This window comes from Schistocerca piceifrons, chromosome 1 (assembly GCF_021461385.2).
Source record: "Schistocerca piceifrons isolate TAMUIC-IGC-003096 chromosome 1, iqSchPice1.1, whole genome shotgun sequence".
In the NCBI taxonomy this organism is placed as follows: Eukaryota; Metazoa; Arthropoda; class Insecta; order Orthoptera; family Acrididae; genus Schistocerca; species Schistocerca piceifrons.
In genome coordinates, this window is record NC_060138.1 from 300,042,790 (window position 1) to 300,062,896 (window position 20,107).

At 43.7% G+C, this 20,107-nt stretch overlaps 1 protein-coding gene across 1 annotated transcript in view; it reads left to right on the forward strand.

Annotated features, from left to right (window-relative positions):
* The window catches only part of LOC124780415 (protein furry), a 1,170,709-nt gene that overhangs the window by 921,999 nt on the left and 228,603 nt on the right, over positions 1–20,107 (forward strand). Inside the window, exons 28-29 of the mRNA XM_047253778.1 lie at positions 1,523–1,657; positions 17,090–17,400. Of these exons, the coding sequence (XP_047109734.1) occupies positions 1,523–1,657; positions 17,090–17,400 (446 nt within the window). The remainder of the gene's footprint in view (positions 1–1,522; positions 1,658–17,089; positions 17,401–20,107) is intronic.

Below are 20,107 nucleotides of genomic sequence, written 5' to 3' on the forward strand. Positions count from 1 at the left end.
CAGCCTCATTTCACAGTCGAGAGGTTCGAAACTTCCGCCTGTGGACAGCCAGAGGAGCGCCCAGTTATTTTCCTGTTGCTCGGATTTGTTTGAGATGTCTCCCATCGGCGTTGCATCACCGTTCACTCTGGGACTTGTAATACGTTTACATTATTTTTACGTCACATTCGTTGAGCGTCAAGGAGGGAAAAATTGTCTACGATAACGTGGTCTTTTAAGTTTCTTTCTTTGTACATAACTGAACCAGAGAACAGGTACACATATTGTAGGAATATATCAACGTGTGTGTGTGTGTGTGTGTGTGTGTGTGTGTGTGTGTGTGTGTGTGTGTGTGTGTGTGTGTGTTGACAATCATTATAGTTGAAACCACGTAAACGCCTAATATTTTAGATGTTACGCAATGTTTTGAAATCTTCAGTTGGATATGACGCTCGACACAAAATGCCTCACTTTATAACGAACCGTGGACTTTAGAAGCTCGTACTGATTCATAAGTTTATTTTCCTGAACATCTACCGTAGTAATATTATTCGCAATTACGGTAAATTACACATTTACACTGATATGCTAAAGGCCTTTCTCGGCGTCTTAGCGTGCGATAGAACTGGCAATTATTGAGACACTGTTTTGTCATTATCTCGCCCACAACGCATTTCAGCTATTCTCCCAGGTGTTAAGTACATCACAGAAGTTGTAGAGACCGAAGTCCAGTCTTTAACACGCGGCTCTTAATATTTCAACAACATAATGCACAATCGTATGTTGCTGAGTATGTCTCAGCCTTGTTTCGCCTTACAGGTCACGTGCTTAAATCAAGCGGAGCATCAGCACGTTGTAATTGGCACTTCAGTGTCTTCTGACAATTAGTACCGACGAACTCTTCGTGAGTTCGGACACAGATTGTAGTCCAAATCTGCAAGCACTTGGTCATACTTTGAAGGTGCCGATTCATACCACGTACATACTCTTACTTAGGGCCACTATAGTATTGACACTCTACTGAGTTTGGTCCGATAATACAGCTTAATTACCAAAAATTTAACCATTCGTTTGCTGCCAGTCACGGATGACATTAAATTTATGATTTAATTGTTTATGTGTTCTGGCTGTTAGCTCAAGTTAGGGCATCTTAAATCTGGTGGTGTTCATTCGGTAATCCTTCTCGATCCTTTTCAGAGGAATTGTTACCCAGTCGTTACAGCTACAGCTTATGGACAGTGGCGGAGTTTTGCCTTTAAATTAACTGCGACTGTGCTTTAGAAATAGAATATTCTACCTCGCTAACAGCCGAAGTAGCGAATTCTGAGCGTAAAGCGGAAGCTCTCCTCTAGACAGGCCACATGCAGCGGAGCTGTACGGTTAATTGGCTTCTCGTCGTTAGTGAATTGAGTGACTTGCTTTTCATGTCTGCGCCTTTGTGTCGGCGTGCCTCGCTGCTCTGAGCTTATAACTCTGTTTTGTAAGCCAATTTTATCTGTTTACGCATCCTACAGCATTTAACATGTATTGTTTTTTTCCGCAGTTTGCCGACGTCCACCCGAAGGAGACTGAGGAGGTATGGGCAACGCTTTGTTCCTGTTGGCCCAACAACCTCAAAGTCATCATTCGGTATCTGATCATCGTATCGGGAATGGCGCCCAACGAGTTGCTGCCCTATGTAAGTATCCGCGGCACTTTTGGTTCTGCTCTTCTCGTATAGAGACAGTAAGACAGATCCCCGTAATTTGCAGTTCTTAGGCTATAATCATACTTCATACAAATTACACCGTAAACAGAAGTTCAAGTCGTATTTTCCTTCATGTGTAAAGTTACTACCCGTGCCTCTGTGCCCGTTATGTTCGCCATTGTTCACACCGGAGCCAGTCTCCAGTAATATGTGGAAGAAGTCTTACTGTGGCCTGGGGGTAAAGGGCTGGTCTTTCCTTACTACTCCTAAACCTGTAGTGGTCTGTGCGTAATAGGCTGATTTCAACGGCGAGTAATTTTCCTGTGGCCGCCGATGTTTTCCAGCGCCCACCGAGAAGAAACTTATGATAGTCCTGTCAGGGAGCACCACATTACAAAAGCGCTGTTACCGGGAGCAGGAAATGGTCAATGAAAATGCATGTTTCTGTTGCTGAGGTTGATCGGCTGAAAGGGTTAATAGGAAATACGTTTCGTCGAGTCGGCCGGCAGTCCTCATGAGGTTGACATGGTAAATCGTGGCTCTGTGTGGCGAAGTTGTCGTTTTAAAGAGTTGCGAGCTAGCGGTCCTTCGTGATCAACAAATTCGGAAGGACTATAGTGTGAAGTGCGTTTCCACTCGCCGGCGTGGAATTCTGTTTAATCCATCTTCGGTTTTCTAAGCGATCGTTGCCTTTTTTGTATCAGAGCGGCGAGCCATTAGCTACCTGAAAATAGTGTTCACCGAGCGATACGCCCTTTCCAAGGTATAATTGAAGCAAATAATTCGTTTCCATGTAAATCTGAGTTAACCATTTGCATGTCTGCTTGACCTATTGACGTTGATGTATTCCTGTTTTGTTGCTGTAGAGATTACTGGAGGAAGTTGTTGGGAGGCAGTTGGATAAGATCTACGAACTGTTCGTGATGTACATATTTCAGTCGAGCATTCAGATCCAGTAAGCTCCCCTGAAAATAGTTAAATAGCTTCAGGATTTTAAATTGTAGGCTTTGGAGGAGTGGCGAGTTTTAACCCCATCTCGAGGGTCAAATCGAGCCTGGCATCCCTAATTTAAACTGCTCTCATAGGTCTGCTAGCGCAGTAAATTAATCCTTGTCCGCCAATAAACGTTTCCGATTAACTCCGTGGATCGTTACTTGGCGTAATTTGTGCGGCGCGCCGCACATCGCTTGGCTGCGGGGATTCTGGCTGCGGCCGCGCGTGAGAGTTCGCCCGGTGCCACGGAATCTTCCAGAGTTCTGACCCTCTCACACTACCCCACCGTCTACTTCCCCATAATGTGCGTGTCCCGCACTTAGCAGAATTCTGCTTCGTCTCCCACAAGCTGGCGTGTAGCAGGACACGTCACTGCTTGATCCTAGTCCACTTTATGCAATAGCTACTTACTCGTAGCGCCACAGAACTCGATTTTTCACTGAAACATAAATGCACTAGATTGATATTAACGCGTTTTATACTTCCGTCGCTGTTCTACGCATGTGCATTTACTCTGAGAGACGGCGCAACGGTGCTTTAGTGCACTCAAATCATTGGCTAATTGTGGCAAACTGATTTATTAGGTGGCTACTTATTTTAATATACCGGGTGATCAAAAAGGCAGTGTAAATTTAAAAACTGAATAAATCACGGAATAATGTAGATAGACACACATGCTTGGAATGACATGGGGTTTTATTAGAACCAAAAAATATAAAAATTCAAAAAATGTCCGACAGTTGGCGCTTCATCTGATCAGAATAGCAATAATTAACGTAACAAAGTAAGACAAAGCAAAGACGATGTTCTTTACAGGAAATGCTCAATATGTCAACCATCATTCCTCAACAATAGCTGTAGTCGAGGAATAATGTTGTGAACAGCACTGTAAAGCATGTCCGGAGTTATGGTAAGGCATTCGCGTCGGATGTTGTCTTTCAGCATCCCTAGAGATGTCGGTCGATCGCGATACACTTGCTACTTCAGGTAATCCCAAAGCCAATAATCGCACGAACTGAGGTCTGGGGATATGGGAGGCCAAGCATGACGAAAGTGGCGGCTGAGCACACGATCATCACCAAACGACGCGCGCAAGAGATCTTTCTTGCGTCTAGCAATATGGGGTGTTTTTTTGGGGGGGTTCTAATAAAACCCCATGTTATTCCAAGCATGTGTGTCAATTTTTACCTCTCTATCTACATTATTCCGTGGTTTATTAAGTTTTCAAATTTATACTGACTTTTTGATCACCCGGCACATCGACTCAAGTGTCTACGAAATTATTTTCTTCTTAGTTGGCTCTGCCTCCTGTATCACCTGCCTCCATTCTTCTCTGTCCATCGCCTTCATTCTCCAATTTCTTATTCCCATCGCCTTTAGATCTTCCATATCGTCCAGCCACCTTTTCCTGGGTCTACCTCTTCTCCTTCTCCCGTCAGGTTTTCCCATGAAAACTTTCATGACACTCCGAGTTTCTGGCATTCTCTGTACATGTCCTGCCCATCTTATTCTTCCCTACCTAATTAAACGAAATTACTTATAGAGATCATAAGCAACGTTAGGTGTTTTATTACTTATTAAACTGTATTTTACTAGGCGCCAGAGGCACATATTATGAAGGACAACAAACCTACAAAATACGCTGCTGTAAAAAATTAGTACACCTGGAGAGGACGTCGATTTTGATCCGATGACGGCATATGCCACTTGGGGAATAGTAGATGTTCCGATAATGGTACCAACATCTTCCGCCAACAGATAACGTAGTGACATAGCTACTTGAGCGCTGTCTCTGTCTACCCTTTAATAGGGAATGCTCGCAACCAGAAGGCTCAGTGTGGTGTAAGCGTGTGAAGCACTCGTGCTCCTTACAGCCATCTAAACGAGTTTGAATGGGTTCAGATTGGGGCATTTGGAGTGAGGGGGTGGTCTTTTTGGAAAAGCTGGACGTGCTGCATCAGTTGTGCAAGATATTGGTATCAGTGGTCACGTGAACATTCTCACACCCCTAGACGAGGTTGTTGGTGTACACGCAGCACAGACGCCCGCCAGCATCGTCGTATTGTATGGGCAGCAGTGGTAGATCCTACAGCTACCACCACAGAAGATAAGAGGGCTTGTGAGCCCAGACGTGTCAACACCAACTGCTGTGAAGCGATTATTAACAGGTGTACCGGTATGAAATGAGCGTTAAGATACAAATCTATCGATAGGGAACATTTGTTGTGAACGAGCCTTAATTTTTTGTTTTGTTTGGTTGGTATGAGATCTGTCAAAGATATTTATTTTACATCACGTCGTGGAACAAACTTCATCATATGTTTTCGTCGTGTTAACAATGTCAAATTTTGTACCAGAAAGTGATGATTTGCGGAAAGCATTAATTTTTTGTTTTCATTTGAAAAAAAGTGCTGCAGAGTCGCATCGAATGCTTGTCGAGGCATATGGTGATCATGCTCTATCAGAAGCAACATGCAAAAGATGGTTTCAACGGTTCAGAAATAATGCTTTTGATGTAAGAAATAAATAACTTGGAAGACCACCAAAAAAGTTCGAAGACGCCGAATTGCAAGCAATATTGGATGAAGATAATACTTTGAGTCAGAATCAAATAGCACCAATGCTAAATGTTGCACAACAAACAATTTCTGACCGTTTGAAAGCTATGGGAAAGATCCAAAAGTGTGGAAAATGGGTGCCACATTAATTGAATGAGAGACAGATGGAAAACCGAAAAACCATTTGTCAAATTTTGCTTCAAAGACATGAAAGACAATCAATTTTGCGTCGAATTGTTACTGGCGATGAAAAATGGATTTATTTTAAGAATCCTAAACGGGAAAAATCATGGGTTAATCCGGGACAACCATCAACATCGACTGCAAAACCAGATCGATTCGGCAAGAAGACAATGCTCTGTGTTTGGTGGGATCAGAAAGGTGTGGTGTATCATGAGCTTCTAAAACCCGGTGAAACTGTGAATACTTATGGCTACAGACAACAAATGATCAATTTGAACTCTGCATTGATCGAAAAAAGACCAGAATGGGCCAGAAGACATGGCAAAGTAATTTTTTTACACGACAATGCACCTGCACACAAAGCAAAACTGGTTCAGGATACAACCAAAACACTTGGCTGGGAGATGCTACCCCACCCGCCGTATTCGCCAGACTTGGCCCCTTCCGACTACCATTTGTTTTCATCAATGGGACACGCATTGGCTGAGGAACACTTCGATTCCTACGAAGAAGTCGAAAATTGGGTGTCTGATTGGTTTGCTTCAAAAGACTAACATTTCTATTGGCGTGGTAATACAAATTGCCAGAAAGGTGGTCAAAATGTATAGAAAGCAATGGTCAGTACTTTGAATAAAATGTTTTTACTTTTCAATTCAAAATTAGTGTTTCATTTTCACACAAAAAAAACGTTCATTACATAGCGGTACACCTGGTAACAGCATGACTACAGGCACGCACACCTCTAGTCTGTCTTCCACTCACGTCACAGCACAGACGTGCACGGATGGACTGGAGCCGTCAGAGGATCATTTGGAAGATGGAATGGCCGTAGTCTTCAACGAGGAATGTAGATTCTGCCTGCACACAAGTGATGGTCGTTTGTGCGTAGACCTGTTGAGCGCTGTCTCACAGAGTGCATTCGTCCAAGACACATTGCCCGTACCTCAGGCCTTATGATCTGGGATGCGATAAGCTACCAACTCTCGTCCACCTTTGTTGTTTCTGGAGGGGGCGCTGACCAGCGCTTGGTATGTGCAGAATGTTGCTAGGCACGTTCTTTTGCCGTTTTTGCAACGGGAAGAAGACGTGTTGTTCCAATGCTCGCCCACACACTGCCCGTGAAACTCAACGCGTTCTGCAGGACGTGCAGCAACTTCCCTGGCCAGTACGATCTCTGGACTTGTCTCCAGTCGAGCACATGTGGGACATGATGGGAAGAGAAGTGACTCGTGCGACTCGTCAGCCAACAACTTTTACAGAACTACTTAAACAGTTCGAGCAAGCGTGGAATAACGTCTACCAACATAGTATTAGCCACCTGTCCGATCGATTGGATGCCAGAGTCAGCGGGTGCATTTTCGCCCGTGGAGACTACACTACGTACTAATGTGGGTGTTTCAGCATGGGTCGATACATGATACCTCAGAAACGCTTGGGCTAGTGACCTGTAAATGTATTGATTTCATGTACTCCTGATGCAACATTAGATCTTGACTGAATTGGAAACTTCCAAAAGGATGTGCTAATTTTTTCCGGCAGTGTGTTTATCAACTTTCAGCCAGACTTTCTGTCGCTAAACTGTAAAATACACGGAACCACCACCCGAATGGGATTATTAGAGAAGGAAAATAGAACTCAGATATTCTTTTCTTGCACAGACTATTCATCTCAAGTCTGTTGAGAGCACTAGATCCCCCCCTCCTTACACAAGCACGCGCGCGCCTTTAAACTGCTAATGCTGTAACCTCACCTTTGACAGCTTTTAGACGTTTTGTATACCTATATCTGAAGATGATCTGCTCATAAAAGAAGGTAGAATAACTAATTTGATCCAGACGGACTTGTCTTCCAATTTGTCAACAGCAGTCACGGTTTTCCCAAGACATAATGTCTCTGGTTATGATTATGTATCTTAGAGGGCTACACGATCCACGTATGATCCTCAGAAATTGCTACAGTACGTTTCTCCATCAAGTCGAAAACGGTCGTCCTAAAATAAATAACATAGTGAGCCAGATGGCGTTTTCTTTCCCTCCTGTTCCTGGTAATGTCACCGCCGTGTCATTATTCTATTTCGCACTTATAAAACATTGTCGAAAGACATATTTTAAGTGGATTGCGTGTGTGAAATTTCGGTCTGGTGACACGTTTCTTAGATTGTGCGCTGGTACGTGGCTATGTTGTCTCAACATTACACGAATTCTGCGAGGCTGCTCTTGCCAAGAATGCCACGTGAAACAACATTCTACGGAGAGTGGTGAGACTTATGCGTTAACAACCCTCCAGACGGGCAAGGGACGCTTCTCTGGCCTCGGATATGCATACGACGGAGGTTTTATTGCTGTTTATGCTCTGGGGTGCAAAGGGCATTATCTCGTGCTTCGCCGCCCGTGTGGTACCCGACTTTTGGACCAATCGTTACTTTCGAAATATCATCGAATCTATACGCCTTAGCAAAAGTGTTAAATAGTGAGACTGCCGTAAACTTGCATCTCTTTTACATTTTCACATTCTGGGTTAGCTGGGATGACGTATTTCGTGCCTGTCTAGGTGATACCGTTGTAGACGGAACAACAGGCCCATTTCCCCTACAAGAACAGCATCTACTACAAATTAACAAAGCATCGTGCTCTTCTGGCTATATGAGCTAATTAATGGATGAAAAAACCTTTAAACAAAAATTTTATTGTTATTACTGGGTACGCTGTCGTAGTTCCAAGGAAACTGCTGTGTGGACTTGAAAGCCGATAGAAGGAGCCGTGTGCACAGAATGCGGAAGCTCCACCTTTTCGCCTGTAGTTATAGATCTAAAGCAGGAGATGTAAACTTGCCATGAGCGCACAGAAGGCTATGAAGCCGTTCTAACAGCTTCCGATCTGAACATTTTTGCTGTGGGTACCTGTTCTGGCATAAACGACGATCCATCACAGCACTGTTGTGTTCCTTACCCTGCGTGAAGCCCACTTCTGCCATCTCCCGAGTACATCTTGAACGCCAATGTACCATTTGCCGTGAAATTAACCGTCCTGTTAACAAATGAATAAAACGTTCTCGGTTTTCCAGCCGCGTCAATTCGAATAAACTTCCGATGGCCATCTCCGCCATCGTCGTCAGGAGTTCACCGCCAACGTGTTATTCATGTATGCCGTCCCGAAGGACTCCGAGGACACGTCCTGTTAATATCTTGCTACGGCAACAACCTACGGGATAAACAACGTTCCGGTGAATATAACCTGTATAGTTTGTGCAATATCAACGACTGTACTTCTAATGCTACATAATTTTCTTCTGCATGCCAGTTGTAGGGCGGAGGCTGTGGAGAAGCAATTTTATTTCAAAGAAGAAAGTGGATGCTACGCAGTTTACCTCTGCATGTTCCGCAATCTCGTCCTATTAGTACGTTGTGTTTTTCATTTAAAGCGTGCCCAATGTGCTAGAGTCTTCTTCGATTCCCTCCCAACCCTCCCACCAATCGAGCCACCTCTCGGTTCGAAGGAATTCCATTAGGCACAGAAAGTCAAAGGTCGGAAAAGGCGTGCCGCTACCTACACCGCCTTCACCTTTGCAACGGAAAGCTTAATGAATTAGGACCGCACCACTCTCCACCAGGAACCCAAGTAATTATTATTAATTTTAGTTGCATAAATAAGCGCACAAGTTACCAAGTCTGTAAACTTATCATCTCGAGGACTACCGAACGTTTGCAAGAGGGCAGTTAATTCGTTATTGCTACCTTTCCGAGACAACTATGAATTTCCTCAGACCTGGCACATCAGCTTATTCTTTAGATATTCTGATTAAGCTTGCAGGGAGCTAAGGTTTAACAGAAACCGGAATGCTCTTATAAGCATTGAAGGACATGAAACGAAAACGTTACTTGCGAAGGGAATTAGACAGGGTTGTAACCTCTTCCCGATGTTACCCAGTCTAGACATTGCAAAAGCAGTCCAAAAAATCTGGATTACTGGACCAAGTATTTGTTAAAATTTTCGGACAGATATTAATAATTTTTCCCGATTGCTTTATGTGAAGAATCAGGCCCCAACCTTTATAAAAGTATTTCCGCTACACCAAATACAGGGTGAATAAAAAGTAAGGGAACACACAAACTTTAAGAAGCGGTTCCCGAAAGGAAAATTAACAAAAACGTTCATATCAACTTAATCCGTTATTTATTCCTCGAGGAAGCCAGGAAAGTTTTTGTATGTTGTTAAGAACATGGTAACGGTATAGTGGCCACACGGATTTACTGAGCCACCTACCCTGGCTGGTGGATTTTTCCATGGTGGGAGGAATAGTACGGGATGCAGCCAGGCTCGCGAAGCCAGCTGAGGAGCCACTCGACAGATCAGTAGCGGTTCCAAAGTCAAGAAACCAGACTACAGCTGGGAGAGCGGTGCGCTGGCCACGTACCCCTTCATAACGCATCTGATGGCGCCATTGGCAGGGGATGACACGACGATCAGCCGGGTCCACTTGGCCTGTCTAGGGTCAGAACACGGAACTTAACCTTTTTGCTCTGATAGACAGCAACCGCCAACTCATAGAAACTTTGTGTTCAATATTCGGAGTTCGTGCGTGCATGCATCCTTTAAGACAGATGAACAACCTTGGGCCACCGTAGGATGTTCGTACACTGGTTCTGCAACAGCCGGCTCTATACGATCGTCGAACAAGCTCCAGGCTCTTCACCTGCCATCATGGGATAAGCCTTAAGACGGTGTTGTAGCCGGCCGGTTGGCAGAGCTGTTCTAGGCGCTACAGTCTGGAACTGCGCGACCGCTACGGTCGCAGGTTCGAATACTGCCTCGGGCATGGATGTGTGTGATGTCCTTAGGTTAGTTAGGTTTAAGTAGTTCTAAGTGACTGATGACCTCAGAGGTTAAGTCCCATAGTGCTCACAGCCATTTGAACGGTGTTGTATATTGTGTATGGAAATCGATATTGTCCATATCATCTGCATCGTGTGCAGGGATTATCGGCAGCGGATTTTCCTGCCCAAGAAAAGTTTTTTCACTGGCGGTTGCAACAGATCACTATTATTATGGTTTCTGTCGTAAGCGCTCTTCACCGATAAAGCGACATGTGGTAGAGACAGCATCATAAACATACGCGGGCGTCATCTGTGGTCTATAGAAAATCCTCGGGGATTGTCGAATCGTTGCATCAGCAACTATTTAGCATCAAGTTTAGGCCAGGGATAATTGGCGACCGCCAACATTAGTGATTGTTTTACCAGCACGACTTAATGAACACATGTGTGAGGAATTTCTGCAGAAAACTCTGTCTCTTTGGCTGTAGGGTGTGGCTTTAGCAATGCGAAAGATAATGTGACTGATCCATGATGGGATTCCAGCCCATTTCTGTATTTTTGCTCGTCGGTACTTCAACAGCTTCCCCAGGGAACGGATAGGACGAGGAGGCCCTTGCGTCTGGCTACCTCGATCACCGGACTGAAAACTCCTCGGTTTTTTAGTTGTGGGGCATCTGGAAATATATATTGGACCAGATGCTGATATTGAGGCCCTTCAACACTATGTCCGTATAGCCCTTGCCGCTATTCGTCTACAGCTTGGAAGATTCAGTAGAGATAGATTATTATCAATGATGCGACGCGTGAACGCTGGCATTGTATCCCGTGGCCTTATCGAATATGTAACACTGCAGAAATTAATACCACGTGGCTAATGTGCAATCTAGGCCTGTAAGGAATCGTCTCTTGAAGTTTATCTCCATACTTACTATTCACACTATGTTGACGTATACGAAGAAAACACTAAGCAAACAGTACACAGCCGACGAAGCGATAACGTATGCAGCTGGCGGGGATGTGACGGAGCTTTGGCGCAACTGCGAGATATACCGGACAGTGTTTCTGTAGAATCATACGCTACGGGCAAATAGAAATTCATATGGAGGGCTGGAAGGGCAAAATTGCATTTTCTTGGCCCTTTGGTGAGTGCTGCCGGCTTCGCTGTGACAGCAGAGCAGACACTGCCCACTCCCTACCACAGCGTGGAACGACTGGGGATTCATTGAAGTAGCCGCATGGGTGAGGCTTCTGATGTGCTGAATAAACACGGAGCGGCAGCAAAACACATCACCTCGTGCTAGACGTTTACCTCGAATATGAAAGCGTACTCCGTCTACCATATAGCTTCGCATACACATCTGTGTTGATGATTTACCCTCACAGGACACTGGTGACCTTCTTTTCGAATTTGAGAGATCTGTCAATTCTCTCGGTTTCGTACATTGCCTGCATGCGAAAAAGTACCAAGGCCAGATATCTGGTGAAAGAATATAATTTAAAAATAACAGCAGGAAAACAAACGAAGGCATATGGTTGATGATAGTGATTTCGCAATTTGGACGAAGTAAAATAGTAATAGTAATAATAATGATAATGATAATAATAAGATACACCTAGAGGTCTGGCGATAGGTATCACAAAACAGAACGGGCGAAATAACTGATTTACTTTTAAAATAATCTTCTCTGACCACGATGTACTTTTGGCAACGTTTTATGAAACTGCTGGAAACTTCCAACAAACGTTTCTTTTGGATTCGAACGAAGCATTGTTGCCAGATGCGCGCTGACTACTTTGGTGCTCGAGCCAAATACATAATTTTGTTGGTGCGCCACACCCACAAAATTTTTAGTCCGATAAAAATAAAATAAATATTTCTCACTTGCCTGTATCAAAAAGTAATGAATATTAAAACAATGAGATGGAAGTGAAAAGTTCTGACCTCTAAAACATATATGTTTGTTTCAGATGACTTTGTGAAGGAAAAAAAAAAACAACGCACTTCCCCCGTTCCCAGCCTCTCTAATAACAGTTGCGCTATACCGCTATACTGTGAATGTAATCCCGTCTTTTCGGTTTGCTTTCACGTTTCCTTACAATTGACACGCTACAATACGCACACTCCATTCGTCAACAATTGTTTTAAAATATCTGCTTGCCAATATTGAGCAATAATAAAGAATAATCCGAGCTCCAAGGAAGCCGATTGTTGCAGACTACATCAAGAGTTATGTTTTTAAAACATACCAGCGATGAGGTTTAAGATATCTGTAAAATTTTTTCACGTAATCTGAATTGCTATCGTTTTGTTTGTTGAGACAAAGGCTTTGAAGGACGCAGGAGCTTATATTGTAGCCCGTAGGGCTGTTACCGCAGCGATGCGATGCTAGTATTTAGAGGGTCTCCTGACGGAATGCGTGGAGCAAAAGCTCTTCGACGGGCAAAAATTTTCGCAGTTTACAAACTTCGCGCAGTTTTCAAACTTTGCGCGATTACTGGCCGCGTGTGGAAAGCTGGAACACAATACTGAGTATTGTTTGTATACATACATGGACGATAAATAGTTTGGACAAGAAGAGAATAGAAGCTTTCGAAATGTGGTGCTACAGAAGAATGCTGAAGATTAGATGGGTAGATCACATAACTAATGAGGAAGTATTGAATAGGATTGGGGAGAAGAGAAGTTTGTGGCACAACTTGACCAGAAGAAGGGATCGGTTGGTAGGACATGTTCTGAGGTATCAAGGGATCACCAATTTAGTATTGGAGGGCAGTGTGGAGGGTAAAAATCGTAGAGGGAGACCAAGAGATGAATACACTAAGCAGATTCAGAAGGATGTAGGTTGCAGTAGGTACTGGGAGATGAAAAAGCTTGCACAGGATAGAGTAGCATGGAGAGCTGCATCAAACCAGTCTCAGGACTGAAGACAACAACAACAACATACTATTGAATCCGAAAAGTTTCGCACACTTTTGTCATACATTTGTCGTCATCATCACATGTGGATACTACTAACACTGACAATAATGTAAAGCAAGTTTAGCCAATAAATAAGGAATACGAAAATGTGTCTTCTGCCAGTCCCTGTAGTACATCAGCAAGAAGTGTCAGGTAGCCGCCAGGCATGTCATACCATGAAGGATGGAAAAATACATTTCCTTGAATTTATTATGACAAATAATTGGGCAACGTGTGCTGTAATGTGAGTAAAAACGCCTTTGATTCCTGTATAGTGCTTCCGGCGGCAATTACTGCAGACAGCGATTCGTGTAATGCATTTATTTGAAATCGGCCGGCCGGTGTGGCTGAGCGGTTTTAGGCGCTTCAGTCGGGAACCGCGCGACCGCTTCGGTCGCAGGTTCGAATCCTGCCTCGGGCATGGATGTGTGTGATGTCCTTAGGTTAGTTAGGTTTAAGTAGTTCTCAGTTCTAGGGGACTGATGACCTCAGAAGTTAAGTCCCATAGTGCTCAGAACCATTTGAACCATTTGAAATCGATTTTCCCAGTGGCAAAAGGCAATTGAAGGTTTTAGATTTCATGAACAATGTACACTTCACCGTTCGTCCGTGACTGCTCTGACAACTACGAAACAACGTACCAATGTGTCATCCCTTATCTCAACACACAAATTAGAAGATGTGAAATATGCACGCAAGACGATTTTAAAGGTAATAACGTCCCGCCAGTGTTTAAGTCATCGTGTTTACACCTATGAAACATCAAATATTCATGAGTAGCTGCTTCTTAGAGCAGAAAATCCTTTGACCTGCAATCTTGGCTGCAGCGAACTTCATATAAGTTAGTTTCCCACGATAAATTGAATGAAATTGTCTCATTATCCGGCTATGCTGAGCAAAACATAGTGAAACATATTAAAGAGGCAGTATATTTTTCTCTTATTGTAGATGAGACTTCCGACATACTATTGAATGAACAACTGTCTATATATTTCAGATACGTCGATAAAAATCTTCAGTTTGAAGAAGTTTTTACGGGCTTCTATGAAGCAGCTTCAGCAAGTTCTAGGGCATTGTTTGAAGTCATCCAGAACGTCATAAGACGTTTATCACTCGACATAAAATACTGTCGTGATCTGTGTTATGATAGCGTAAGCCATGTCTGTGGACATTTAACAGGATTACAAAGTAGAATTACCCGGTTGAAGCCGAGAGCTATAATTGTTGTGTGACGCATAATTTAAATTTGGTAGTACAAGATGCAATGCAAAGTATTAGTTATGTGCGACACTTTCTGGTCATACTTCGTGAATTGATATCGTTTGTAAGACATTAGCCAAAGAGGCTAGAGGTGTTTCAGTCGTTACAAGAAGACAACGAAGATGTTGTTGTAAAAAAAATTTCACAGACTGACTTTGCGACCATGCTGTCCTACGAGGTAGTGTGCCAAGCTACAATCGCTAAAATCGTTGCCGGCCGTTGTGACCGAGCGGTTCGAATCCAGCCTCGGACATGGTGATGTCCTTAGGTTAGTTAGGTGTAAGTAGCTCTATGTCTAGGGGACTGGTGACCTTAGATGTTAAGTCCCATAGTGTTTAGAGCCATTTAAACTAAAATCGTTGGAAAGTAATTATGACGTTCTTGCCCGCCCGGTTAGCCGTGCGTATAACGCACTGCTTTACGGATGGGAAGGCGTGCCGGTCCCCGGCGGTTTAATGTCGAGGTGCGGTGTGCCAGCCAGTCTGTGGATGGTTTTTAAGGCGGTTTTTAAGGCGGTTTTCCATCTGCCTTGGCGAATGCGGGCTGGTTCCCCTTATTCCGCCTCAATTACACTGTCGGCGATTGCTGCGCAAACACGTACGCGTACACAATAATTACTCTTATCACACAAACATTGGAGTTACACTCGTCTTTTGTGAGACGTTCCCGTGGGGCTCCACTGGGGGGCAAAACACACAAAAACCCTGGGTTAGGTGTGGGGCGGCGGTGGGGTCAGTGGACTGCTGTACGCTGTCGTAGGGGCTGTGTACCACTGAGGGCTATGGCGGGGACGAAGTCTCTCCGTCGTTTCTAGGTCCCCAGTTTCATACAACACAATTATGACGTTCTCATTAAATTATTGGAAGATCAGTCAGAAGAAAAAAGTGATGTCGGTGGGAAGATTAGTGGGAATTTTTCAACCTGCGTCAATTCAGATTTCATATTTTCCTGAAAATGTTAATTTCAGTTTCGGCAGGATTGAACAACTTCAGTCTTCTTTTCAGAAGAAATAATTGTCATGCCGAGAGATAGAAACATTGGTGGAAACATTGTCTGCAAATTAAGTTTCACAAACGGTTATATTTTTTTTGAGTTGTGGAATCAAACCACTAGGAAAGCGGAGGAACTTGTCATTGATGGACCAGTTTAGCCTAGAAAAAGTAAGACGCAAAAACACTAAGACGAAGGTAGTGCTCCTCATAAGTATCAAACGATGGAGGAAATGTGCAGACAAATATTGTTTGAAATATTTGATGTGGCTGTGGATTCGCTAAATCGTAGATTTGACTCAAAGGTTCCGGAACCTATTTCACAAGTTGAAGCTTTTGCTGTCGGTCCAATAGGTGCTGATCGAATCCTGCAGTTCTGTGCGACAGACTTTGATAAAGACAAGCCTACATTTGATAGGGACATGTTTCTATATGTGTTTTGATAAAGACGAGTCTACATTTGACACGGACATGTTTCTATATTTGTGCAGGACGAAGAAAGAGGAAGTGACCAACATCTCAGACATAACATATATTTTAAGTAGAGAAAATAGTGATCCCATACGTGAAATACAGAATTTGTGGAGTTTGTTCGGATGATTTTAAATGTACCTGTTACTTCTTGTACGTCTGAGTGGTCATTTTAGCACTTAAACAATTGAAAACATTTTTGCGGCCAACAATAACACAAAAAAGATTGAAAAATTTGGCAATTTTGCTTGTTCATAAAGAAATGGCTAAAATGTTGATATTACTAAAATTGCAAACAAATTCGTATGTGCAAATGACCAAAGAAGGAAAGTGTTTTATATTGAAAATTAATATGTCATTATTATAATTGGTACATAAAGTGTATTATTTTGTAGTTCTGCTCACAAATAAATCTTTGCGTAGTTCTTTTTCAAATAAATTAAAAGTATCTGATTTATGAAGACTTTTCCATTTTAATTTGTTTGAAAGTGTTATTTCCTTTTAATAGCGTGTTGTTAACATCGTTGCATCTTGAAATCACTGTACATGTGAGTTGTTTAAAGTACACAAAACGTGATACAGATCTAACTGCCATTTTGTTAGCGAGTTAAATGTTGAAAACGACAATTTATTACAGAAAGAATCGATTAATGTTACGATTACATATTTTGAGAATATTCGTTGCAGAAACTTATCCTTATAATCTAAACCCACTAGTGCGCCAGCCCTTACGGGCCACGGCCTATCAGGAGGCCTTTATGTGGGCGGACAGCTAGTCAGTGATCGCTTTGGTCCCAGGTATGCCCCTGGTACTCATTTCAGACTGAGCAGACCTCGAAAACGTACGGCCTGTGCAGATGTGCAGGGATGCCGATTTTTTTTATTTTATTTTTTTAACGTAGGCAATCCGTAGTCAGGTCTGAGTTTCTGTAGGCCACTTTTGACCTTTACGTTACGCGACTCTTCGCGCGTATGATTTTCTCCGGCAACAGTGCGTTAGTAAAGGCGAGAGGTCTCCTACTTGCCTAATACTCCGAATGAAATTGAAGATATCTGAAATGTGTCCTCTGAATTTCACTTCGGAGACGTGTCAATCAAGGTCTGTTGAATAGTCGTTCTTGTTTCGCAGTTGAAGCACTTTTGCTTGTGCACTGATTGGTCCCTGTACGTTGTGTTGTGTGTGTGTGTGCCTATCAGGCGAAGCGCGTGGCGCTGTACCTGGCGCGCGCGCGGCCGGAGCGGCTACTGGACGAGATGATGACGGAGCTGCAGACGGTGGAGACGCTCAACTGCCTGATCGAGCGCACCGAGACGCCGCCCTTCTACCGCCTGACCAGCATGCGCAAGGCCAGCTCGCACTCGGAGGGCGGTGGGGGTGCGGCCGGCGGCTCAGGGGGCGGCTCGGGCTCCTCTTCGTCGGACCCCGCCTCCTCGCGCTCCGACCTCGGCGTCGAGAAGGGCACCATCCACACCAAGCGCCACAGCGGCGAGGACCCCACCAAGACCGGGTGCGTACAGCCGCTCCTGCTCCCGTCGCTCTACGCCGTCGGCACTAGCTGCTGCTCAAAAGAGAAACTCGTTTGTGACGCGAGTTGGCAACGGGTCGCTTGCCAGTCAGTTCCTGTCTGATTAGCGGAAACGGCTACGTAACCAGTTCCAGGTGACTTATGTCGGTCGATAGTGATTGCGGCTGCAGTGGTGACTTAACAAGTCACCACTGCATTCAATAAATAATGCAACACATTTTTCTCTCGACAAGATTTGGGTGAAAAAATGCGGAATTTGTTGTGAAGTGTCTTGGAATATTCCCGCTTCAGCCCCTGTAATGTCATGAGGTTCCGATTGGTGGCAGCATTACAAGTAGCTTCAAACTGGCGTGTGTCACGGAGATGCGTTCCAAGCAGAGAGCTTCATTAATTTTTTCCTCTCTTTTATCTTTTTATTACGGAAAACCAGAGCATCTCAGCAGTTCATTGATAGTTGCTTGCAGAATGCGTACGAAGACATGGTAGTGAAAAACAGCAGGGCGAATCGTTGTGCGAGGCGTCTGTTATTAGGTCGCGCAAACCTGTCCGATCTCCCGCATGCCTGCTTGCCGCAAACAGCTGTGACTAATGCAGTGTTGGAACGTGCACACACACTCATTCGAGGTGATCGACGGATCACAAACAAATACCTCGCTGCTCAACTGCAGGGCCCTGTCGGTAGTGCTGACGCACTCGTCCCCAGTTGGTGTACTGAAAGGTGTGTGTCCGCTGGGTTCCTCGCCTCTTAACAGAAAACCATGAAGAACAACGATGGACTTCCTGTACGGAATTGCTTGCGTGTTACGACGCCGATCGTGACAATTTTTTGTCGAACATCGTCACAGGCGATGAACACTGGTTCGTCACTTCGAACCGGAAACAAAACGGCAGTCCATGGATTGGCGCCACAATACTTCTGCTCCTAAGTAAAAGTTAAAAGCCACACCCTCAGCCGGTAAAGTCATGACGACGTTCCAGGCAAATGCTGGGATGGTTCGTTTGAAAAGGGCACTGACGATTTCCTTCCCCTCTCGTAATCCGAGCCTGTGCTCCGTCTCTAATGGCCTCGCTGTTGACAGGACGTCAAACTCTAATCTGCCTTCCTTCCTTTCTTTCTTTATTTCCTTCTTTCCCTCCTTCCTTCATTCCAGCATAACCGATCTGGATCATAGTTAATAACGCATCGCCGGCCGTTGTGGCCGAGCGGCTCTTGGCGCTTCAGTCTGGAACCGCGCGACCGCTACGATCGCAGGTTCGAATCCTGCCTCGGGAATGGATGTGTGTGATGTCCTTAGGTTAGTTAGGTTTAAGTAGTTCTAAGTTCTAGCGGACTGATGACCTCAGAAGTTAAGTCCCATAGTGCTCAGAGCCATTTGAAACATAATAACGCATCAGCCTCGTAACATGCCATTAACACAATAGAACATTATGACTGAAACAACAGATTTACTGTTACCTATCTCAAATTATTTTATTTCCAGTACGCATTTCAAAAGCTTACATTTCTGTCATCAGGTAGATTTATGTGAATTAATACATTTATGTGTTGTCTGTAAGACTTTGGGTGACCTGTGGCACTGTATCAATGGTCACATCCTCCTTTTGTGTCGAGTTACATAACATGCATCACAGACATTTTTTAAACACAAAGATCCACCTGATAATGGGGATTTATACTTCTGAAACGAATAGTGTAAGTAAAATAAATGGTAGCTGGTAATAGCAAACTTGTTTTTTCGATCAATATCAATAACGGTCATGGTAAAGCATATGCTTCCAGTCGTCTCCTTTCGGTATGGACGCACAGATTCCCTTGAGAGCAACCTGTAATATTTTTTTCTTCTCCGCTACAGTGCATTCAATAGTGGCTTCTCTTTGTACAATATCTATGAAAATGAAACAAATATGCTACCCATAGCCATGTCTCAGTAAGTGAAACACTTTTGCATAAGTTTATACTATTTGTTTGTTCCGTATTTCCCTTATTTTTCTTCATTAGTCCGTCGGATGGAGCTCGTATTTGTACCTGGATCCAAGGAAAATATGAAGCATTTACAAACTGTTTGTATTGAGAACATGAATAATTTGTACTTGTGTACTATGTGTAAATTAAATCTACGCTCTCTTACCTCATTGATTAATATTCGTTCCTCTGAAGTTAAACAATATCTAGTGTTGGGATACGCTGGTTTGGAGCTAGAGAAATCAACGTACTGAATCACTCTAGCGCTTTTTAGTCATTTTATAAAAAAGTATGAATTAAAAATTTCTTCGTATGCACTGCTAAAAGTATGCTGCGGTTTAAGTTTTTTTAATTTATTTTCATTTTTTTAATGTTTGTATGCACCCAAAATCTACTTCGTTTTCCCCTTACGCCTGTAACAAGTACCACATGTTCCCCTGATAGTACCGAGCATAACAATATGATGCCCGAGTGTGAGGATAAGCAGGACTCTGAGTCCTCCTAGCTCACACACGTCAGTTGTAGGTTATGTCCCTTGAGAATAGCGCTTTTACTTCTGCCTGTGTGTGGCTCCACATTCGTGTTGGCTTGGACTGAAGCTTACTAGGACTACCTGTTGCGATGATATTTCCGAAAGGCTCCCAACACTGTACCAAATTATTGACCAGTAACCAAGGTATATACTATCGTGCGGATTATCCAGGTAGACCTACGATGGAATCGATG